Source organism: Harmonia axyridis, chromosome X (genome assembly GCF_914767665.1).
Source record: "Harmonia axyridis chromosome X, icHarAxyr1.1, whole genome shotgun sequence".
NCBI lineage: Eukaryota > Metazoa > Arthropoda > Insecta > Coleoptera > Coccinellidae > Harmonia > Harmonia axyridis.
Window position 1 is genome coordinate 4020272 of NC_059508.1, and position 24746 is coordinate 4045017.

A 24746-nucleotide genomic window follows, 5' to 3' on the forward strand; every position below is an offset into this window, starting at 1 on the left:
CTATATTTCTCATTTCATCAGAATACACAAATTCTTCCTCAGTTTTCAATAATGAAAAAAATATATAATTGTCTGTCATTCAGTCCATAAGTGATTCATTTTCAGGAATGGAGGAAATGAAATTTTTCCTAATATTTTGTAATTTTATATTTGTAACAACAAAGCGACTCCAGCTAAAGTCCATTTAGCTGGTTTATCTTTTGTCTTCAAATTGAAAGTCCATATGTATGTTGGGCCTCTGGTTCTTGTTTTATAGACTGGACATTCGTACATATTTCTTAAGTCTTGTTTATCCTGTGTTATCGCTCTTACATTTATCACCGGCATTGGAGGAAATAGTTCTTTGAGCCTTGAATCCATAATAATACCTGCTTGAACATCCCACCTAGCCCCTTCCATGAATAATCCATGGATGTAAGCACCATCCCTGGGTGCAGATCTGAAAAAAATGTATATAGCATATCTTCAGGAATTATTTGTTATATCCAAACAATTTTTACTCAGGACAAATCCTTTGAATTCAAATAAGGAATTGAAAATATAATAGGTTGAATTTTTTCCAAAAAAATGGCAATATTTGAAATATGCTGTGGTGACAATGTCAGCAATTCATATTTTTTAATTTTTCAACCACGGTGTCTATCTCTAAGCTATCGTATGTGTGGACAGGAAAAATTAGAGTAAAAAGAAGATCAGCTCGTCAACTCAAGCATACCATAAAGTGTCAAGATAGTGGCTTCAGACAAATAGCTCTACGAGATTGATTTGCCAATATTCGTCAAATGTTTGGAAAATAAGGTAATGTTCAAAAGGGTAATCATTAAAAACATTAAACCATATATGAAATAAAATCTACTAGGAAATGATAAATTACAATTATTTCATCACTCACGTAAATTCTTCCTTTTGTTTTTTCGTAACATCACATTGAAGACACATTTTATCTAGAGGTAATTCATTTCTTCTTGCTGTACTCTGCATTATTGCTGTTAGAAGACTTTGCGGATTGAAAAAGCCCCCCAACCATACAGATGAAGGTAACTGTAGCAAATAACATTAATAAAACCTTCGAATCACTTAAGGATAAATTACTACTTTTTACTCTAGGTGTGAATTTTGCAACTAAAAATTTACTTTCTCAAATTGAGAAATATTCTCACCACAAAATCAGTGCACCAAGTTTCCAATTCTCTTATTCTAAGCAAAAGATCTGCGAACCAAGCTGTCAGACCCAGTAGAGATGGGTAGGCTCTTTGTGCCCACATTGGTGATACCTGATCCAAAAACAGTGCATTTTCAAGGTCCTCCATATCAGATGTTATCGTAAGTTCTCCTTTCAAGCCCAAGTCGAGTTCTTTGAGGGATCGTTTCACTTCTCCTGTTAAATAATTCATCCGTTCGCATTCTTGAAACGCAACAATAACGTACGGTGTTCTCTCCTCAACTTTACCCATGATCTCAAGCATATTGAAGTCTTCTGGAAGTTTTTCTATCATCTCATCCACAATTTGTTTGACCTAGAAATTAAGTATGAGAGGGGGTTGTTGAATCACTCCTTTTTCACCTTATCTTCTCTTGTTACTGTAGCTCCACCAGAAGAACCCACATCTCTGGGCTGCATTTCGAATACAGTCTTGAATAAATTCTCTGCAGTAGTCGTCAAAAAACCTATCTCTGCGTTAGGATGCAAACCGTATAGATATGGTGATTCTGGTGGCATGAAGTCGTCTATATATTGATGATAACCAACATAATCTGTATTTGGAGGAGCTGGAAAATTTGGTGCCAATAGCAACTCTCCATCGACCTGAAATTGTGTAGAATTTCATGCAATTATAGTAATAATCACAAGGGTTCTTGGGAGTATGATATGTCCAAGAGGATTAGGAATTCTCAAAGGTATGCTGTCTAAAGAAGATAGTCAGTATGAGAAGAAGAGCTATATTCTCACCAAATCAGGTTGTAGAAGTTCCTCAAGGTAAGTTATGCAAAGTTTTCTGTCCCAATCATCAGTAATATGCCCACCATACATAATTTCACCAAATAAATATCTCAGATCCTCCCAAGGTACTTTTGAATTTGCTTCCAAATAGTTATATAGGACGAAGACGCTAATGTTTAGATCTCCAACATTGAAAGGATAGACTTTGTTCCAACCTTGAGGTCCAAACTTCCTTCTTTCAGCAACCACAGCGTGGAAGTAGCATAAGGAGAATAGAATAACCTTGAATTCTGCTTCTTTTCCACATTGTTCCAAGGTTTCTTGATTGAAATTCGTAAGTGCCTTATGTAAATTGGCTTGCATACCTGTAGGTGGTTCATTCGTGATCTTTATGGACGATTCCAGTATTCCCTGAAAGAAATATAAACGACTCAAATGTTGCTGAAGACTCATGAAAATTTTACCTGTGGCAAAATGTGAGCAGCTGCAGTCGCAGCAGGCTCAGCGCTCATGAATAATCTGTAATTTGCATGTGAACCTTCGGAGTATTTCTCCAAGAGCTTTTCCAGATTGGGTAACCATTTTTTAACCAAATGAATATTCTGTAGGACTACCCAGTGCCCGTTTTCAGCTGCAATCTTCATAGCCCTCTCTGCTACCACTTCTTGTCCTTGACCAAGAGAAACATTATGGAAATTTTGGTTGTCTGACGTGAATCCTAATCGTTCTCCAAGCTCTTCGACATCTTTCAGAGGGTTAACGCCTGGCGATAAAATGAAGAAAATGGGTGTTGACGGACTGGTTTCTTCGTATGATTTCTCAAATTCCATGGTTTTGTTATCTACGTATTTAGGTCCCAATTTCTCTTCGATGAATGTCCTGAAAATCAATGTTATGTAAAAAATAAAATAATAATATAGTTATGATTGCATGCGTCGAATATATTTTTTTTTATTATGAAATTAAAGTTGGGTCAGCTCACATTACGGCATATATCATTCTGTCTGGTCTCAAAGCTCTCATCATGCAGAGTCTTTGCAAAGCTGTTTTGTTTTTCCATTCCTGTGGAAACTTTTCCTTTTCCGGGCATTCTGATTCGACAAGTTTTTTCCATCTTTTAGAGGAGTTTTCTAGATCTCTGTCTAAATTTCTGAATTCATCTTTGGTTGCTAAACTGCAAATACCACCCCAACTCGAATTTGAAAGGAAATCCACTGGACTGGTTACGTGAGGTTTAAGAGGAAATCTCAGAAGAAAATCAAGTTCAGTGGATGATATTTCCTCATTCATCAATAAAATCTACAAAAAATTATTGTTGAAATACTAATTTCATTATTTTCTTTACATATTAGTTCCACCTGAAATGTCATTTGGGAAGAAAATATTAACTTGTCACATTCGAAGAGGCCTCTGGTCGTGTATTGAAAGACAGAGAAAGATATGCAATCTATTAAGTTCTCAACTCGTTGAGCAACCACTTCTGCAGGATTAGCTTTAGCTATAGCTTTTTGGAAAACCACACTGAAAGCCTGAAATTGACGAATCAGAGTTGGATAAATCGTGATTCAGATTAGATAACTCACCTTCAAAGAAAACTGATATATGGGATTAATCGTATTCAAGTCATTAAGTATGAAATACAATAAACTTGCTCTAGCTGCTGCTGGTCTATAATGTTCTCTAGCTTGATCGATTTTAACAGATGTAATTTTGGCTTCTGAAACTTTTTCTTCGATTTCTGCAGCTGTTCTCTTTGTCGTTTCTAGATTTTCAACTAAAGTTGTATCCCCAAGAAGATTTCCTCCAGCTGATGATAATCTTGACAATAAATCATCTTCAAGAGATTTCAACATAATTTTGAAGTCGTTTTGTTGCTTTGTCAACTCTGCCTAGAAAATAACTTTGGAATTAGAGCTTACAGAATATATTTTATCTAAGTACCTTTAACTCTTCCAAGTCTGGTCTTTCAGCTTTAACCACCTCGGCTAAAAGTTGATCTTCTAAGCCATCTCTTGTAACTGTGAAGTTTATCAGTGTTGTTTGAGCCTGCATTTCTGGCTTGTAGTGGGGATTTGCTAGTTTTGTGTGTAATATCAGGCGGAAATTTGAATTGTATTCAACTTCTTTATCACCGAGCTTTATTACCCTGCAATTATTTCCTTCTTACTTACAAAAATCTTCAGAATTCATTCTTAGTCTCCATATTGTATGAATTATTTCTTTGTTTCTGTTTTTGAAAAACCTATCTATGTATTTTATATATAACTTCAACTCAACTTTCAATTCCATTCATTAATCTCATGAAAAGAATTAATATTATACCTATATTTTTTTTTATTATTATCAAAGTGTTTTTTGAACATAGAGAGATACAATGAAATATATGAGAACTCATTACCTAATCAAAATCACAGTACTCACTTTCCTTTTTTGATAAGATTTCTGCCAAGCAAACTATCCAAAACAGGATCTAGACTTTCTTCAATATTTTCCACAAGAACTGTTGCTCCAACTGTGATAGATTTTTCGATAGTGTCCAAATAACCTTTTTGTCCCAATCGGATTATTTTTAAATCGTCACCGTACTTCTGTTTGATCCATTTGATTCCTTGTAACTAGAAGATATAAAGTTAAAAACATTCAGGCTGAAATAAGGTGAAATAAAACCTGTGGATCTATCATTAAAGGCCAACGATCAGAATTAGATAAGATTGTAGCGTTTTCAGTAGACATTCGGTCACTTGGTAGTCCTTCATTGTTCCACTTAGCTATTTGGGTATCGTCAGTTAAGAGGGTTAATGGATCTAGATCTTCAGTTATTGGAACAGCAGGCTGCAGAAATGATGATAAAGGAAAATTCTAACTAGGTAAGACTTATAGTTACATCTAAGGTTTTTGTGAAAGGGAGCCACATCTTATGCAGAAGATCCTGTCTATATTGTTTTGTAAAACAACCAACATAGGAAATGAATGCCGTGACCAAGAGTACATCTCCTGGTAGCATTTGACCTTGAATCATGAAACTGAGAAATTTCATAAGAGTGGCGAACTAAAGCGAATTTTTTTAACATACTTGCCAACAGCCTCAGCCCATCGAACATTTTCACTGGCTAAACCACCAACCAAACGGTTTGCCAACTGAATTGTTGCATTTGTTGCGTCAGCTTCTTGCTGGCATAATAACTTTTCTGTTGTTGCTTTTTCAAAATCAGCAGTCAACTTCGCTAATTGTTCCTCTAGAGACTAGAATATTAAAAGTCAGTAAAAACATCTAGACCTTCATTTGAATCGGACATACAGCAACTTTCCTCTTTATTCCACTCAGTTTCTCTTGGGCAGCTGCTAACTCAGCATTTGCAGCAGCCAAGGCTTTCCTTTTTGGTTCGACATCACAATAAACTTCGAAGAATTTAATTATATTAATGACCCATGCGCATAAACCAGCTGCAGCTGCAGATTTAGATCGGACAAATTCAGGCTCAAACTCTGAATCTTTTAGATACGGCTCTATCGCTTTAATAACTTCGGGGTGAATGTTTTCCTTGTCGTAAGTTATCAAAGCATCCAAAAACGCGTCAACTTTTGCCATCATAATCTGGAATTGAGAATAGTGAGCTTTGCTACCGGTAAATACTAAAAATAATAAGAGTGAATGAAGGTCTGTAAACTTAAATGTAAAAGAATAACTGAAGTATTAATAATAAAAACACAAAACCTATATTAAATAATTAACACAAGGATAAGCTACTTAAAGTGTGGCAATAGGATCAAAAAATTATGATACAGTAACAATCCCATGTCTTTAGATATAAAGATAAAATATAACTTAACCTTTGCGGCCTTCCAGCTCTTGTCTTTAGGTATCTTGCCTCCTGGAGAAAGAAGCACCATAACTGCTGCTGTAACATTAGTTACAACTCCAGGAGGAGATCCAAACGATTTCAATTCAGTTAAGTTCGCTTTATTGAGGGTGTTCAAAGCCTCTTGTGCTGCAATAAGTGCAGGCTCTGCCTTAAGAAGATCTTCCTCGCAGTCTTTCTGTTTCTTGCTTACTTCTTCTGCTATCAGAGCAACCTTCTCCTCTTCTTCATCAGCCAAATTCTTTTCTATTGATACTTTTTCAGTTTCGATGCCGACTATTTCTATCAGAGCATCGGCTGCATCATTTTTTTCTTTGAGTTCAATCTATTGGAGAATAATGGTAAGAAAATACAACAACAATCGATGTCAATCTTACCTCTTGAATTGCAAGTTTTTTTTTGAGCTCATCTACCTGAGATGCGGTACTTCGTAATTTATCCAGACCGTTTTCTAAACGTCCAATCTTACTCTGTAATTCGTCAGATTTTTGATGCAACAGTTTCGAATACAAATTTATTTGTTCCAGGTATGATTTTGGAGTTGTGTAGTTGTATCTCCTTTCATTTTGTAGGTATAACTTTGAGGTAGCATTGACCGATGTATGAGCATATGCCATGAATCTGGCCACAGATTCCCGTACAGATTCCTATAATAAATATACAATAAACATGTATAAATTTTTAATTACAACTCTTAATATACTAACTGACAAAGTAACTGCAACACCCAGAAGGAACTATTTAAATTTGAATTTTTTTTCTGTAAAACAAAGATAGTATAGCAAGGAGAAAATGATTGAAATTTGGAGAAAAAAACGAATTTTTTTAATGAATTTGTCAATGATTTGTTTGTCCAACGCGATTATTTATGCACTCCCCAACACGTCTCGGCATTGATGCAATAAGATGGTCTATTTCTTCTTGAGGGATACTATCCCAAGCTACCTGTACTTCATGTCTCAGAGCCGCCAAAGGCCGTAGGAACTGGGGTAAATTTCCAAGCCCATGATGTATCAAACACGCTCTATGGGCGAAAGATCAAGGGATCTGGGCGGCCATGTCAAAATATTTATATGGGTCGCTTTGAAAAAGTTTAAACTAACTCTGGAAACATAAGGTCAGGCATTCTCGAGCCGGTTAAGGTAAGGGAGAACATTTGGCTCCACTATTTCATGAAAATAATACAGAGCTGTCGACTAAATACTAAAGGAGACCTACTTGCATGTGCAATAGCACCCCATACCATAACGCCTACTGTTCGGTGTACATGACGTCAACATCAAACTGAGGTTCACGTCTTTCTCCCCGACGTTGTCTAACTTGCAAAAAACGACTACAACATTTAAGAAACAAAAATTGTTTACATGAAAAATCCTTGACGATTTCTTTCTCCAAATTCAATAATTTGCTATACTATAGGTATATGTTTTACAAAAAAAAAATTTTTTTTGTTTTATGTTACGTTAGGTAGATTTACTCACAGGTAAAACGGAAATCTCGCCTAAAAATCTTAGAGATACTGAAACCAAAGCTTCTTGAGGCCATTCGTGGAACCAGTTGATCTGAGTGCAATTAATGATGGCTGGAAATTTTCTCGATCTAACTCGTAACGTTGAACCAACTGGTGAAAAGCACAAAACCACCTTCAGCTGCCTTCTTACTCTGTCGATGAAGAACTTCCAGCTATTCTCACGTGTATCCAACATTCCTGCTCCTTTCACTTCATTTCTTACTCCTGTTAAATGGAAACATTACGATAGAGGTATTTGTCATTTTTTTTTATCACAAATCTGCCAAGCTTCTTGAAGACCTCTCAGAACCTAAGAGCTTATACTAGTTAGGAAAACCGTTTTTGTTCTGTGTAGATCTTTTGTTCTGTCACTTGACATGACACTATCAAGTGTTTATGTTTTACGTTGATGTCAATATACAGGGTGGCCATTTGAAAACGAAACAGACGAGATTACAGACGAAATAAAGTTTTTCGATAGAAATGCTCGGACAGGTCGATTTCTGTTTCGAGGGGGACAACTTAAGATGTAGGTTACGGACGCATAGCGCTTCAACCCTTGCTACTACAACCCTCACCCCCAAATTTTGAATAGGGAAGATGGGATGAGTGATACCTCATTTGAAAGGTATTTTTATACTGATTTCAGCACAGTAATTGTTTTTTCATTTTATGCATTAGTTCTCGAAATATTCTTAACTAAGTATTTGAAAATGAAGTGGTGTTTTCATGGCACTTGTAGTGTTTTGTGAAAAATGGACATTTTCAGCTTCAAAACAACCACGACTGTGGCTTCCTTCCTAACTAACTAACGCATGAATATTTCGAGAACTAATGCATACAATGAAAAAACAATTACTGTGCTGAAATCAGTATAAAAATACCTTTAAATTGAGGTATCACTCACCCCATCTTCCCTATTCAAAAATTGGGGGTGGGGGTTGTAGCAGCAAGGGTTGAAGCGCTATGCGTCCGTAACCTACATCTTAAGTTGTTCCCCTCGAAACAGAAATCGACCTGTCCGAGCATTTCTATCGAAAAACTTTATTTCGTCTGTAATCTCGTCTGTTTCGTTTTCAAATGGCCACCCTGTATAACATTACCTGCTATAATATTTTCTATTTCATCATCTGGAAACATATCAGGTACTTCTCCAGAGGCTAACATATCATTTATCAAAACCAAAAATTGTTCATTTGGTACTTGAGCATCTGTCATCAAAAACATTATGCCAACGTTCTTAAGACCGGTTTTCAAGTAAAGAGAAGACAGTTCTTTTCTAAGATCGAGAACTCCATATCCTTTCTTCAGTTGCAATTGGAATACTTCTAAGGAAGAAATAAAAGCCGCCAATCTTGAGAGAGACTGCTTACCACTTCCTCCTACGCCTACCAGCAAAGCACTACCTCTAGGCGATTCCAGGATTCTGTTAATACTAAAATGAAAAATGAACAGTAGAAAGAAGTTGATTTTTCGGTCTCATTTTTAATACCGACAAACGTGCATCATTGCATCTTCAAATAATACCAAGTTCATAGCTGCTACAAGATCGTTATAACTAGACATTGCTTCTGTCAATAGACGGTTCAACTTAGACCAATTGGTGATTGGCATATATTTAGGTTCACCTATTCCTCCAGCAAAATGGCAGTATATGTTTGGTTTTTCAAAAATAAGTGATTCGTCCATTTCCTAAGGAAGAAAAACGATTTGAAGTATGTGCGAAGGTGTTATAAGCAAAAATAAAATTTTTGGTTACCATGAAAATTACCTCGAAGTTTTTCTTCAAAACGTCCAATTGGAATTTGGTGAAGGCATCTAGATCTTTTTCCTCAATAAGCTTATCACCATAAACCCTTTGAGCTTCATGCAACCAAAGTCTTATCAAATCCATCGGTTGGTTCAAACAGTCATTTGTCGAGAATAGTAATCCCTAAAAATGCAATAATCTCTTGTTTTCAATATATAATATTAATATATTTCAATATTTTCCTTCTTTTTAATATCGATTCGTTGTTCACTCACACATCTACTTATTTTTATGAAGTTATGTCTATATTCAATTAATTTTCTTATTGAATCGCAAACTATACTCTTACCTTTATTACTAAAATGTTATATTATTTACCTGGAAAACATTTGAGATGTCCCTCAAGTTGAATATATAATGAAATTTAATCGCAGTTGGCAGAAAAATCTGCGAAGCTTTATGATGAAGAGCGATAGATGCTGCCACAATATTTTCCGATAATTTCCCGACAATCGAGGGAAACTTATGTTCTGGATTTGTCAAATGCTGACTTAAAACTGCATTGTAGATGGTGGTTAAGGATTCTGTACCAGGAAAACTTATGGCAAAAACATAAAAATGTCTTTGCAATCTTGGATTGATGGTGAAGCTACCAGCTGTTGGATTCATACAAGAAACGTACTGGCAGTTTCTAATCTCTTTCAATGACAACTTATTTCTATCGTACCAATGGTGGTAATCCAAATGCTGACGAATTAAGGTATGAGGTTGTACTGTACCATAAGTGTCTACTTCCGGCATATTGATATCATCGATGAAGTAAATTAGAGTTTTATTTCCTGGTGGACCGTAATTCCTTCCTGAAACAAAATTGTTTACTGAAGAACCAGGTGAAGTTTCTGAAAAAGATACCAGCTTTCTTCTCCAAAGGTTTTTCCAATATTTTTTGCAGCATCTCAGAGCTAGTGTAGAAATTGAATGGCACATTAGTGATCATATAATTATCAGAAAGAGACGATAATTTTTCCGAGACCAATACAGTTTTTCCACAGCCTGCATTTCCAACCAACATAACAGGATGTTTTTTATCCATCAAGAGGTTCAGGAAGTAACGAATTCTGATGGACTCGGCCGTATGCACCAAAACAGCCTGAAGAAAATCAAACACCATATAGAATCTAAGAGTGGTATCCACTTACCTGTAAGGGCATATCAGGGTCTAACTCAAACCTTCCCAAACTTTCAGACCATGGAACGAATTGTTTAGTTTCCGAATCAATGAAGTAATCAAATACTGTGCCTCCAGCAGGAAATTTCACCGTCTTGAATTCGTTTACCCACCATTTTGTGAATTCTACACGATAATCCGTGGCCTTGAAAAATCTAAATCAATAATATCGTCAAAATAACATCTACAGAAATATAACCTGTTCCTGATACATAGCAGAACCAAATGCCCAAACGCAGCAGAATACGAAATACAGCTCAAACCATTCTTTTGGGCAGTCAGCAGGTGTATGTTGAGGTACTAGCAAACATTCTAATAGGTGGCAGAGCATTTCAATATGAGCAGTTTCAACAATTGGTATTATTTTTTTGAAACGAGTACGTACGTTCTCTAGGCATATCGGGATGTATTTATCAAAAAGCATGATCAAGTTAGATTTTTCAGAAGGATTGGTTCGTGTTTCCATCCAACTGGTTACAAATCTGTGAAACCAATGTCAAAACTGGTACAAAATAGGTCGTTGATGTACTCACGGATTCCAGCCAAGATCTTGAGGATTTATGTATAGTATACCAGCCCTGGAAACAGTTGCTGGTGTGGCAGTCCTCAAATTCGATATTTCAAATAACAATCGCATAGCAGGTGTTAACGCTATGCGTTCATTGCTAGCTAATGTAAGTACTTTATTGTCATCCATAACAGTGTTCAAGGATTCTATCCACATTGGATCAATATCACCATCAAGGACAATCCATTTTGGATTTTCTCCTGAAATAAAGTTACACATAAACATAGATTCAAGAGGAAACAATGCACCACAAATGTGTCACTGTTCGGTAGTCTTGCACGAGTTCTTTTCTGACAATATAATCTTACAATATCTCTAGAATACTATATTCCATATTTTAGGAAAAACACTCTAAGAGATTAGAAAGGTAGGTCAGAGTTTAAAAATTGACCAACCTGAAAGGTTAGCTTGATCTCTCATCAAAACAGATAATAGACCATCCTTCCATTCCCTAGTTGCAGGATTTATAATACCAAAGAGTTCGTCATTCGTCACTGCTTTTGGGTTCAAATCATTATACACAGGCTTCCTCTTAATGTTGAAATAGGTCTTGAATAAGGATTTCCACACTTGAGTCTTTCCTGTTCCTGCGTTTCCTACAATAAAAACGGAATGCCTCACTTCCAACAGCTCTTCGAGTTGAACAACCTAGAAATTTTCCCATTGATCATTTATATAGAATAAATTGAAGATCATACTTTTAATATGAAATTATCTTCGGGTTGTAGTTGAAGATCAATTGCAGCTTGCTTTACTGTTCTTTCAAACTCTGCGTCTCTCTTTCTGGGTACTTCTAAGGCAGGAAAAAGATCACCAATGAGACCCATGAACACAGGAGTATCATCAGTTACGATCTTTGGGATATTGAAATCACGTAAAGCTCTCATGAGGACCTCTTCTTCTGGCCTTCCTGGGTCTCCTCTCTAAAACGGGAAGTTTTAAGTTCTACATTCATTTCAGTTTTCATTTGAACTTACTTTCAATGACCCTGCAACCACTAGGACCGACTTGATAGCTCTCAAACCCCAATCGTAATGATCTTGTTTTGAAAGAAGTTCTTTACATAATGTGTAGAGGGTTATAAATTTTCTTGCAAGAATTTTAGCTTCTTGGAAACCTTCAGCTACCAACATTATTTCGCAAATCAATTCGAAATCGGGTACAACCATCGCACATGGCCTTTATATTGAAAATAATAAAATATTGCATTACAAATGAGATATTACACAACCCAATTTACATTATGTTGCTTGGTGTTTTTAAAATTCCCTAATAAATTTTGGGGGTAAAATTAAAAGCAGCTATATAAGTTATTATTGGTTTTCTATAGAAGTCAAAGTACCAAGATTTGTACGTACCTGAATAAAGCCTTCAGATTTTCCGGCAATTCAGTCCTACCAGCGTAACCAGGATTCATTGTTATGAATATACCCACAGTTGGTACCAAAGATATTTGTTCTCCCATGAAATCGAAGTTGGATTTTTTGTTTTTGATCGCGTCTAGTACAGATTTCACTTGCACAGCAACTACTGACAATACCTCCACTGATATCCTGTTGAATTCGTCAAAACAACCCCAAGCACCAGTTTGGGCAAGACCTTTGTAGATATTACCGCAGGACTGGAAAATTGAATTGTGTGAAAAAGGTGTGAGAATACTCAAATCAGTTCAAACCTTGTAGTCCATTTGTTCGGAACAGTTGAATACATATACCATAATTCCTAGAGCTCTTCCCAAATCTTTTGTTGTTTCGGTTTTACCAGTTCCTGCAGGTCCTGCTGGCCCACCTCCCATAACCAAATGGAGAGACTACAAACACCAAGGAATTTGAATTAATTTACTCTTTAGACAATAAATAAAGCAAAAAACACTTATGAATTTATTATTTTATAAATTGGCTTGAGAAAAGACCTTGCTAATGGATGAAATATAGAAAAAAAATATTCTTTCTTAAATTTTGTATACCGAGTATAATTTTCTGTATCTATCAAAAAAGACCTCAGAATCAATTCAAAGTGAATTCTAGCCAAAAGTTCTGAATATCAATGAAGGCTATTACCAAGCGTAATGAGGAATTTGGGAATGCAAATTAATCTAAAAAGACCAGATTTGTGGACTGAAAATCAATGTTTTTTGCAGAATAGAAAATTCTGATTAAAAAACTGAACAGTATTCTTATTTTTCTTGTTCTAGCTTTGGCTGATTTTTTCTCTTTTCAAAACTAAAAATACTACTTCGAATCATATAAAAATAAGGAGCCTTCAAGGCTAATGATTTTGGATCCATGGCACATGTAATTAAACTATTTCCTGTACTTTTATGACAAAATTTGACATTTGCAGAAAGGGGAAAAAATTTTATGTCTTCAAAAATCTTATATGAATTTTCACCTGTGTGAGAGTTATGTAGCATCTATCTGTCAAAGGTGTTATAACAAGACGTGGAGTATTTCCAAGATATTCGTAGCTATAAGTGAATTGTGCATCGCAAATATTGGCAAAACAATTAGCTTCCGCTTCTCCCCACCTGTGTCTTAATTGGGAAACCCATTGGAAAGCCGAAGAACTTTCCACTTTCATTTGAATGAGCTTACTGACTACATCTCTTGAGTGAACATCAATCGTACATATCGTCATGATTTTTTGTCGATTTTGTTTGGTCAAGTCTCCAAGTAAGTGCGAAATCAATATGCTGAGTTGGGAGACTTGTTTTTTGTAATAGTCCCTCAAAGCATTGTCGTATCCTTCTTCAAGACGAGAAAACGCGATGTTGACCTCGGTTGTCCACCAAATTTGGGTACCACATAAAGAAACCTGAGCAGGAAAATCGAATATCCAAAGATCTCTTGCTTTCTCTTCATAAGTTGTCACACCTTCACCTATGGAGATACGAATCGTAGATCTCATAGAGTCTTGAATTTTATTCAACCAAACCTCGACCTGAAATAAATAAACATATAATAAGGCCTAACAGCTTCACTAAAAATTCTTTTATTGTAAGCAACGTCCACTACCATTCTATAAAGACTAAATTCTTCATTAAATCCCACAACTAGAATCAAAACTAAAACGTTAGTTTTTATGATACAGTTTCAAACAACTTCTTGTGATGGGTGATGGTTTTTAGTAATTTGTGAGAACAGATAGAGAAAAGATAGGATGTACTCATAATTATCATTAGCTTTAATCATACTAATGTTCTTACCGGTCCATTACAGTCTGTATCCTTATCAAATTTCACATACTCCCCATCTTTAGCATGCATGCCAAAAATAACTTTGGTTAAGGATTCATCTTCATTCCTCTCAAAGTTAAGTCTGGCTATAGAGTCGAAAAGTTTCGTCAGATGTTTTGCAACTAATTCAGGTTGATTCCCATTGGATAAAATATCTAAAAGATCTGCTGAAGAAACAAAATAAAATCTAGGGAATGCCAGACGTTTAGTCTCAAGGTACACAGCTAAAGCCTTCTCACAAAGAATCAATTTCTGTTGTATTTTCTCTAAACTATCGAATAATCCAGGTGTATTCGTAGCTTCAATAACGTTCAGCGTTTTCTCCATCTCCAACATCAGTTCTTTGAAATCCTTATCAATTTCGTCGAATCTAGCTGAATCTTCTGGGAGTTGCTTTCTTATATCTTCAGAACTCATGAAAATTGACTCTAGGTGAATCCAAGTTCTCTGCACCTCAAACCATATCGTGATCACTTGATCAGCTAAGCTCAATTTGTTCTGCCATGTCGACACTTCTTCTAGGAAATATGCAATGAATTTGGACGTTATAAGGTTCTGAAGTTGTACTTGGTTGTCCTCAAGTGTTTCTATCAGTTCTTCGCTAGCCTTCAATAATTTACATCCAGTTCTTGCGTGAGTTTCATTTTCGAATTTCATAGATGACCAAGTCGAATCTAGCTCTCTCAACGTTTTCTCCATAGACATTTCCTTAACAGCTTTATCTACTATGTTTTTGACTTCTTCTTCACATTCATGTAGATTCAACTCGAGCAAATCTGCCAGAGTTGTGTTGTGATCCATAACAATCTTCGTCTAAAATTTGGAATGTTGTCATTAGATTTTAGTAATTGATATATTGAATATTGGGCCTACAGATTCAAGTGACCTAATGTGCATATACATTCAAAAAAAATACCGAGAATTCATCATTCAGAATCTTATCGAACAACCACCGTGATATGGGAATTTAGATGAATTATAAATGAATTGCTTGACCAATTTTCGGTACTCGTTAATAGTAAAGTGGTTACTAAAGTGAAATTTGTATTTACAATTTTTGAAAATCTAAACAAATCTTCAAAGTCTTACATAATATAAAGAAACGAAAGACAATTGTTAATACTTTCAACAGACTTATATTTTTCATTTACTTTTTTTATGATTTTATACTTACTGTAAATTCTGGCGGAAGAGCTGCTAAAGTCTGTAACAGATTTAGTGAAATAAAGTGTTTTGAATTAAAGTGTTCATATTTACATGTGTTCCTCCATAATAATAATTATTTATGCCTTGTGTATTTACAAACATCAAAATGCTATATACAATGACATGAATAGTTTGATGATTTATACAAGTTTTTATAGTTCTATATACAAACTTTAAGATATTCAGAAAAATATACCTTCGTGGACTTCATCAATTGATTCCAGTGCCTTTGTCTTATGGCTGGATTTTGTAATTCTCCGACTGCTTTCAAAGATGTTAGTGTATTTTTAACTGTCCCTTCCAAACCTGTATATGTATTCCAACCCCTCATCTCTTTGTCTAACATTCTTATTTCTTTGGCAAACTTTTTACATTCAATATCCATATTTTCTACATCTATTTTCCGCCAAGGAGTAGTTTTCCAATCATCAACGCATGTTTGTACTATGTAGATAAAGTCCCATAGGTGCTAAAAAATCATTTATTGGGATTTTCAAGTTTTTGAGGAGCAAAAATTTACCTTCAACATTTTCATATCTTTTCGACACTGTTTGAGTATTTTAAAATCTGGAACAGACACTTCGAAAAGGGAACCAGACTCGTGTATTTTCCTCATTTGGTGTTCAAATTTCTCTAGATCCTGGTTGATTCTATCTATTAATTTATAAGGTTCCTTACAAGAAAAATAGAAGAATCGGTATTTTTTGAACACTTCCCTGTAATGAAGTATTTTCGTATCGAAATCCAAAATTCTTCTTCTGATGAAAGTAACCTCAGCAGCTTGCAGAGGAGCTACTTGTTGCTTGACTGTTACTGCAATTTTCTTGGTATTGGCCCATTGCTCTGGAAGTTCTTGAAGATACACATGAACTTCCTCTGGAATGTCTTGATCGTAAAATTGCAGTAATTCTATGGTCTCTCTTAGAGGACCAAACATATCATCTGTGGTGACTTGACGCTCTTTCACATTCAGGAGGAAACCCATAACATTAACCAGAGCTTGATAATCACCTTCTTGAACTGTTTGTTGAAGACCTTCATCTGCTGATCTTATAAACTTCCCCAAATCAGTTAAACTATTGGTTACGTTATCTACCAAGTGTTCTTTGAACATGTTACCCCATTTTCTTATAATGTTCAAAAGTGCTTGCTTGAAAGGTTTTATATCAACTTTGAACCACGCATTGAATATTTCTTCAGTTTTCATCCTTTCAACTTCGTTGAAGAGATTTTCGAAATTATCGATCTGTTCTCTGAACTGCTCCATTTTAGGAGGCTTAGGTTTGGGTGCCATAGAATCTTTCAGTATAACCAACTCGTTTTCCTCGTTATTCAACTGTCTGCTGTACGTAAGGAACTGTTTCAAATAATGATCCCTATTGTCTAGCCACAGGTACGCATAGTTCTCAAAATTGTCACAAAACTCGTAGGCATTTTCTATAACATGATCAACGTTGATCAAAATATCCATTTTCATGTCAAGTATATCTGCGTTTGCACTTATTTCTTCCAAGTAACTGAGGGTTTTTGTTTTTGAGAATCTTTCAACTACTGAGGCGATATTCAGAATATCCACTAACAATCCGTCGATTAATTTCTTCAAGCCGTTGTGACCTTGTGGATCCAATGATGGCACGAAAACAATAGCTGGTTCTCTGAGAACTAACTGAGCTTCGAACAAGGCTGGAAGTTCATTTGTAGGGTCCATATGTTCGTTTATGTATCCCAAACTGCAAAGAAATAGCAACTATAAATTATATACTTTATCTTCTCTTCATTTCTCAATATACCTATTATTAGGTGTACAACTTTGCTTCCGCCGTTTTGTAATAGATGGCTGTAGCGGTAAGTGGTAGTCGAAATGAATAGATCGTAGATGTCATACAATAAGCTTAGATATTTGTAAACATAACGCCATCGAAATATTAGTCGATTCGTGTCTGCATCATAAAGTTATTCTCGATTAAACATGTCACCTTACGAGCCAAATTCTCTTCATTTGCGTGAGGTTAAAATTTTCTGCTTGAATATGAAGAAATCTGCAGCTTAGGCTCATCGAATGCTCTCAAATACCTATGGTGAAGCAGCTATTAGTGAAAGAACGTGCCGAGAATAGTTTCAAGAACGGTGATTTTGACGTCGAAGACCAGTATGGCGGCGGAAGAGAGAAGGTATTCGAAGATGCAGAATTGGAGGCATTGCTTAATCAAGACACGCGTCAAACGCAACAATAATTGGCAGGATCATTGGGAGTGACACAACAAGCCATCTCAAAATGTCTTAAAGTCACGGGACGGGAATGATTCAGAAACAAGGAAATTGGGTGCCGTACAAGTTGAAGCCGAGAGATGTTGAACAGCTTCTGTTTGCTTGTGAACAATTGTTTGCAAGGCAAATACGAAACCGATTTCTACATCGTATTGTGACTATCTTTCGGACTATCACTTATTTCGATCAACGGCACACGGCCTAACTGACCAGCACTTCCGGTCTTATGAAGAAGTAAAAAATTGGATCGATTCGTGGAAAGCTTCAAAAGATGACCAGTTTTTTAAATCGGGATTCGTACGCTGCCCGAAAGATGGGGGAAAATAATGGACAGCGTTGCCTCAAATTTCGGAAAAAGACGGTGGAAGCAAAGTTGTAGGCCTATGTAAAAAAAATATGTTCTTTATTATGAACCCGCAATATGGGCGTTGAAAAATGCAGATAAGAATCTAAATTTGCATTTAGATGTAAAATGGAAGTTTTGTACAACTTTTCATATTGATAGCCTTACTAGATTTCAAGCTTTGTGCAAAAATGTCAAGCTGAACACATCATCAGATCCATAAAAAATCAAAAGAAATAGCTACTCAATATTTCCGTCATTACAGATCATTTCAAGCTTCGTTGTATAGATTTATGAGAACCATAATTCTAGCAAAATATCGCTGATATGTTCGGTATTTTGTAGATATCTCTTAAAAATCCTATTCTTTTCTAACTCACCTACAGCCAACGCTTTGATACAGATAACTGAATACAATACTGTCGACATGGTCTATGTAATTTTTCCATGTTGCGCTCTCACAATCGCCTTCCATTTTGAAGATATGCATATTTTCGTCGAGTAATTCTTTGATTTTCTGCGCTTCTCTTTCTATTTCACAATATTTCTTAGCAATTCTTTCTTCTCTGCCTTCAATATTGAGGCAAGTGTCCTTTCTTCCATCCTTCCTTTCAAAAAGAGGTTGTCTTGCGAATGGTATCAAAGCATTTTTTATGGCTAGTAAATTATTTTTGCTTTTTTGAAGATGATCTTGTAGATTCTCCACTAATCCATGAAGGGTGGTCATGTAATCTGTTATGCCTGTAAATGTTAGTTGATAATAATATACTTAGATGAATTATAATAGATGTAATTGAAGATAAACGAATATTTTCCAAATACAATACAACCTTCAGATGTCCATATGAGTTCCTTTTGGCCTTTGTCGATAAGCGTGTCGATTTTTAAAATTTCATTTGCTATCAGTTCAAATTCAACATCTTGGGTCGTTTTTCTTATTTGGTTGTACCATCTCAAAGTCAAACCAAGTTTTTCTGTAAATTTCCTCATCACTTCACTTCCTTTTTCGAAATCTAAAGCTGTTTCTGGTATTCCTTCTGTTTCCATCAGTTTTAAATAATGGACTTCTCGCAGAATTGCTGATAACTAAATCCGACAAAAATGAAATGTTATAAGAGTAATATTGAGTAATATTTAAATTATGAATATTAATAACTCGCTCACTTCTGGACTGAAATTCAATCGGATTTCTTTAGTTTTTGGGTCCTTGATAAACAAATTTTTCTTCATATTATTCTCAATTTGTTCCGGTATAGCTAAAGCCCACTCATCGAATAGTTTCACTTTATATGCAAAAATTTTATCTTGAAACATCTGGTTCTTTTTATGAATATCTTCGGCTTCTTCAGATTTTGTTATGCTGAAAGCATAGTATTGAAGATAACATCATTAATAATCAATTCAGCTATACTACGCAAACATGTGTTCATTATTTTCTACAGGGAGGTAAGAGGAAAAACTAAGATGCGATAAGATACAACCTACGAATTTTCAAGAGGTTGAACACACAAAAAATTACATAAAAAAGAATTTCAACAAGCTCGCAAAACCTAGGTATACCTAGTTTTCTCAATTATTAAATTGAAAAATCTCTTCTCACGTCATCATAAAAATTAAGAAAAAAAATTTTTTTCTGTATGTGTTATTCAAAAATCTTATCACTAAACGTTCAGAATTGCATCAGTATCTTGGAAATGGGACAATAATATTCCGTTAACAAATTTTCAATTAGAATTTATGTTTATGTGGGCATCTTAACTGAAATTAATTTATTGTTTATGAAACGTACGGATGCTGTAGAGCCTGGAAAGTTTCAATTTGTCCATTTAATCTCGTACACAGGCTTTGCATCCATCTCAATGTTCCAGCAACAGGTGGCATATATCGATCAAGGGTAAATTGTCCAAATTTCTCTTTAAAGGCCTGTTGTTCTTGGAAAAAATGCTTCAAAAATGTCGATATCAGAAGTAAAAATCAATTGGAAATCTTTCCTTACCTCTGTTGCCTCCAGTTCATCATACAACATCTCTATAATTTTTTTGTACCTCAACGTAAACTCAGTCTTTATCATTGGTCTCTCCAAAATCGAACCACAAATACTAATCAACTGTAAAACTATAATAAATCACTTGAATTTGGTTTTCAAAAACTAATTGAACCTTAAACACAGCGTCTAAGTTGTTGCAGTCTTCTAAAGCTTGGCATAAAATGGCAGATAATTTCATATCCATCTCGAAAATGTTCTGCTTGAAACTTCGGAAATCATCAAGGAAAGCTAGATCGTCGGGATCCAGTACATCGTACGATTTACCAGAAAAAATAGAAAAACTTTGCTGGAACTCGGCATATACTTCAGTCAATCTGCTACTCAAACCTCTACCTTTCACTCCACCTATTTCGATTTTTTCAAGCTTATTGAATTCGAGGACGGTGTTGAAGAACCACTGTATCGTATTCAATCTTTCCAAAAAAGCATTAAAACGCCCAAAGACCATGTCTGGGTGAAAACTCCAGGGTTGAGGTTCTCTTTCTTTAAAGAACTGGGATAAGTTTCTCTTGCACCTTTGGAAGGACTTTATGAAATGCTTTAATGTCTGTATACAAAGACCAACACGTTGCATCGCTTCATCTATATCGCTGTGGAAAAGTGTTGTTGGATCCAGGAATTTTTTACCCTGCAAACTCATTCGACATAAAAAAATAAGAATTAAATCTCGGAAAAATTCTTCTATATCTCTTAAGATTTTTATTTTATTCATTTTGATTTGATATCTGAAATATTTGTCCTTTATTCAATACTAAATCATTTTTCCGATTGTTATTCACTTAAATTCTTGAGTACCCTCCCGTACTACGCCAGAATAAAAACTTTTGGAAGATTTTTGAAAAATCGGCGCATTCGCCATTTTGTCAAAAATAAAGTATTTACATGTGAAATTTTTCCATATAACAGCAACGAATGACGGGTTATCTAACTCTTATGAGATATCCTGTAAGATCGGAAAGAAAAAAGTCATCAATATTCAATTTTTTTAAATACTGTCAAGAATATTTAATTATAAAATTTCATGGGTAGTTTTTCCGAAAGTTTATTGTTGAGAATAATATGTCTAATCTATTAAAATTTCATTAATTTTTCATTATTAAAATTTTTTAAATCTACAGTATTTTCTTCTCACCTCTAAAATCAGGAGATTGCATATCTGCTTGAGTAAAATTATTATCCGAACTTGATCGCAGTATTTGCAGTTAGCCCAAATCAAACACAAAACTACCATAATGGGTTCCAACAGTGGTATACACTCACTGAAATCAGTTTCTTCAAATGTGGCTAGGTGTTTCTTCAAAGGTTGATAATACAAATGGATTTCTCTAGCTTCAGCCAAAGCCATAACGACGTTTTTGAAAACAGCTTTGAAACAACTGAAATAAGCGCTGTTTGTTATCTCTAAAATAGAGGCCATGCTCCTCACTTTGGCTTCCTTAAGCTGTTCATAAATATACCAGAGATTTTTGAGTCTTGAATCCCAAAAATCTAACTCTGTAATAATTCAGGTTAGTACTCAGTTTGAAATGGGAAGAATACTTACCATATGAAGGTGTTGGATTTGCAATATTGCCAACTTTCTCAGCACAGTCATTAACCAAAACATCATTAACTAAAGATGCCCACTTTATAACAACACCTTCAATCGCGCTTTTCAAGTAGAGGTCGCATTCTTCACCACAGCTTTCCTTCAAAATTCGTTCAGCTTCATGGACTTTCTCAACCCCAACAGGCATTGGCAAAACAGTTTGTCCATTAACCTGTCCTTTGACTTGATAAACGGTACTCTTAAGGCTATGAACATGCTTTTGTATATCTTTGGCAATAACAGTTGGCCATATATCGTGATTGGAGGTGTTTGAAAGAACTGGTACTAAAATCTAGGAATATTTCGATGATTTCTATTAAATGAATAGGAATGGTAATTATCGTTACCTCATCAACTAAGGATGCTAACTGGTCAATAACTTTACAAGAAAGATCACCAGCAACAATTGTTTCACCTGGTGCTGCTTTCGAAACTGCAACTACAGCCTTTTTGACAAAGTAAACTCCTAAAAGGGGCAGAATAATTTTAATAATACTAGGTAAAAAATAAGACACAAAATAGATAATAATACATCGAAAAAAAGGTATTTATCATTAAAAAAATTACAACCGCAAGACTACGGAAGACTAGAGAAAAATAATTATAGTTTCCTTTTAGATGCAAGTACAATTAAGTTTTCGTACAGGGCACCCACTATATTTCTTTATTTTCAAAACATTAGGTGGGTACCTACAAGGAAGGTATCGAGCAATCACGATAAACTGAACTACGTTTCATAACATAATTATAAACGATTTTATCTACATCAAGACTGATGTCATGTAATCACGCCATGTTTTGAAAATTGCATTGCAGGATTGGCTTCTGCCTATTCATAAGGGTTGGGCTTCCATATAAAATAAAACACCTTTTCAAAGCTTCAAAGTTAGGGTAGGTATATAACGGGTGTTTTTTTTCGAGGTATATAACTTTAAGTTGGCATTACTGCTCAAGATGGCGACCGATTTAACAGCTGTCAAGTGATTTATTCTCAGTTTGGTTTGGCAATTCATCATGAATAGACTCACGTCTGAACAACGCTCGCAAATAGTGCAATTTCATTTCGAAAATAATGGTTCTGTGCGGAATACGTATCGCGCACTAGGTCCATTAGCGATGAAGCGCCCTTCTGGTTGAATGGCTACCTCAACAAACAAAACTGCCGCATTTGGAGTGAAGCTAATCCTCAAGTGTATGTCGAAACACCGTTACATCCAGAAAAACTGACTGTTTGGTGCGCTTTATGGGCTGGTGGAATCATTGGTCTGTACTTCTTCAAAAACGATGATGGCCAGAACGTTACAGTCAATGGTGATCGGTATAGAGTCATGATTACAAACTTTTTCATTCCTGAATTGAACAACCATGATGTCCAGGAGCTGTGGTTCCAACAAGACGGCGCAACATGTCACACATCTCGTGCCACAATCGATTTATTGAAAGACACGTTTTGGACCTGTGAATTGGCCTCCAAGATCTTGTGATTTAACACCGCTAGACTACTTTCTGTGGGGCTATGTAAAGTCATTAGTCTATGCGGATAAGCCACAAACCCTTGACCATTTGGAAGACAACATTCGCCGTGTTATTGCCGATATACGGCCACAATTGTTGGAAACAGTCATAGAAAATTGGACGTCCAGATTGGACTACATCCGAGCCCGCCGTGGCGGTCATATGCCAGAAATCATATTTAAAATGTAATGCCACAAAATTATCTTACGGATAAATAAAATTCATGTCAATCGAATAATCCATCGTTGTTTTATTGCGATTTAAAGTTCTATACTGCTCTAAAAAAACACCCTTTACAATTCTCCCAACTCTGATATGTTGAAATTTGATATTTCATTATTTTCATTTCCGAATCTGATTATTGCAAGAGCGAAATTTTATTTGATTAATTTCAATAACTTTAAATCTTAACCTCATGATAAGGTAATCTGGAAGAGGAATCAAGAAATTGGCAATTTCATGGTGAAACATAGTAAGTCATTTGTTTGGGATAATAAAAAACAAAATTTCAATTTGAATACGACGTTAGGTACCTATACATCTCTGGCTCGTTAATATAATAAATAACCATACAGACCTTTAATCCAATTTGAATAGGAAAACAATAAAATTATGCAATATATTCACACACTTCATTTATATGCTATAAGTAATGCGTATTTTTTTTTTGAGAATTGATAAGAAAAGATAGGTATATCGACTCACCTTTATTCTTCAGTTGGGGTAAGGGAAAAGAATTGAATGCTACCAGCTGAGCAGCTGGTGTTAACACAACAATGAGTGTTATCGGAAAAGGTCTCTCTAAAAATTTCATCACCACTGCTTTATGCTCTTCAGTGGACATCATTCTGGTCCATTTTTCCGGCTTCAACTTCAGCGTTTTCTGCACGAAACTACCCAAAAAGTCCATGCGATGGTCCACCTGTACAGGCGGTTGTTCCATGATTCAAAAAAAAAAAATTCCTGCACGTAAAAATCGAAGAATTTTTCCACTGAGAAAAAACGGTTTTTCACTAAGAGCGGAATCGATTATCCCACAGTTTTTATCGTGAGCGAGCTATCGTGATCAAATTGGGACTGAAAAAGGTCAGCATTCGTAACAAGTTGGTAGCTGGGGGATGAACAAGAACAGTTGAAAAGTTAGCACTGACATATATCATGGCACAATCACGTTATTATAAATTTGCGTGGTGGCATTTGGATAGTCTCAAGGCCCGTACCAAGACACGGTCTTCCTTAGCTAGGCAAATGACAACCCCTAATAAAATCAGGAATTATTCCAGCATCGATTTTGTCCCAATACCGACTTTTTGTTTCCATTCATATAATCTGAAAAGACCTTTGTTCTCCTGTCGCTATAAAAAGAATCTTCGATTTAAAGTACGCCGCTTGAACTTGAACTTTATTATCGATCCCTTTAAATAAAATATTCCAATAAATTCTCTTTTTGAAAGGGAAGTCATTGATTTTGAATCAATCGCTCGCTCCTAGCACTCACATCAATTTAGAAACTATTTATTATAAGATCAAATTCACTAGCTTACCCATATACAGGGTGTCCCGTAAAGACCACGTCAAACCGAGGGAGAATGTAGATCAAAGGATAACCCACCTGCTATGACAAAATTCCCATTATAAAAGTCCTACCGTTTTCGAGATTTTTTTTTTTGAAAATAATGAATTTTT

At 35.4% G+C, this 24746-nt stretch overlaps 1 protein-coding gene across 1 annotated transcript; it reads right to left on the bottom strand.

Annotated features, from left to right (window-relative positions):
* Positions 1–132: 132 nt before the first annotated feature.
* Positions 133–24349, bottom strand: LOC123686152 (dynein beta chain, ciliary). The gene is made up of 46 exons (XM_045626151.1): positions 23766–24349; positions 21893–22011; positions 21501–21837; positions 21090–21451; positions 20070–20585; positions 19907–20017; positions 19700–19854; positions 19075–19270; positions 18741–18996; positions 18291–18651; positions 15820–17029; positions 15496–15768; positions 15268–15297; positions 14064–14906; positions 13250–13798; positions 12534–12668; positions 12217–12479; positions 11836–12037; positions 11557–11781; positions 11254–11506; positions 10824–11058; positions 10490–10772; positions 10262–10435; positions 9975–10212; positions 9441–9922; positions 9084–9245; positions 8805–9004; positions 8416–8747; positions 7284–7537; positions 6180–6449; positions 5774–6127; positions 5241–5537; positions 5016–5185; positions 4827–4965; positions 4610–4774; positions 4364–4557; positions 3884–4088; positions 3526–3831; positions 3301–3471; positions 2925–3241; positions 2407–2821; positions 1952–2353; positions 1565–1807; positions 1161–1517; positions 893–1041; positions 133–439 (listed from the first exon to the last, which is right to left on the bottom strand). Exons 1-46 carry the CDS (start codon positions 24001–24003, stop codon positions 145–147), a joined length of 13443 nt encoding a protein of 4480 aa, XP_045482107.1. The 5' UTR covers positions 24004–24349; the 3' UTR covers positions 133–144.
* Between the last annotated feature and the right edge of the window lie 397 nt (positions 24350–24746).

Bases quoted from the DNA above. Each gene is read 5' to 3' on its own strand.
- LOC123686152 (XM_045626151.1), bottom strand. From the start codon at position 24,003: ATGGAACAACCGCCTGTACAGGTGGACCATCGCATGGACTTTTTGGGT. The intron at 9,005-9,083 runs GTAATTTTCATG...TTTCTTCCTTAG, and splicing joins TTTTGAAGAAAAACTTCGAG to GAAATGGACGAATCACTTAT. The intron at 440-892 runs GTGAGTGATGAA...CATTTTTTTCAG, and splicing joins AAACAAAAGGAAGAATTTAC to ATCTGCACCCAGGGATGGTG.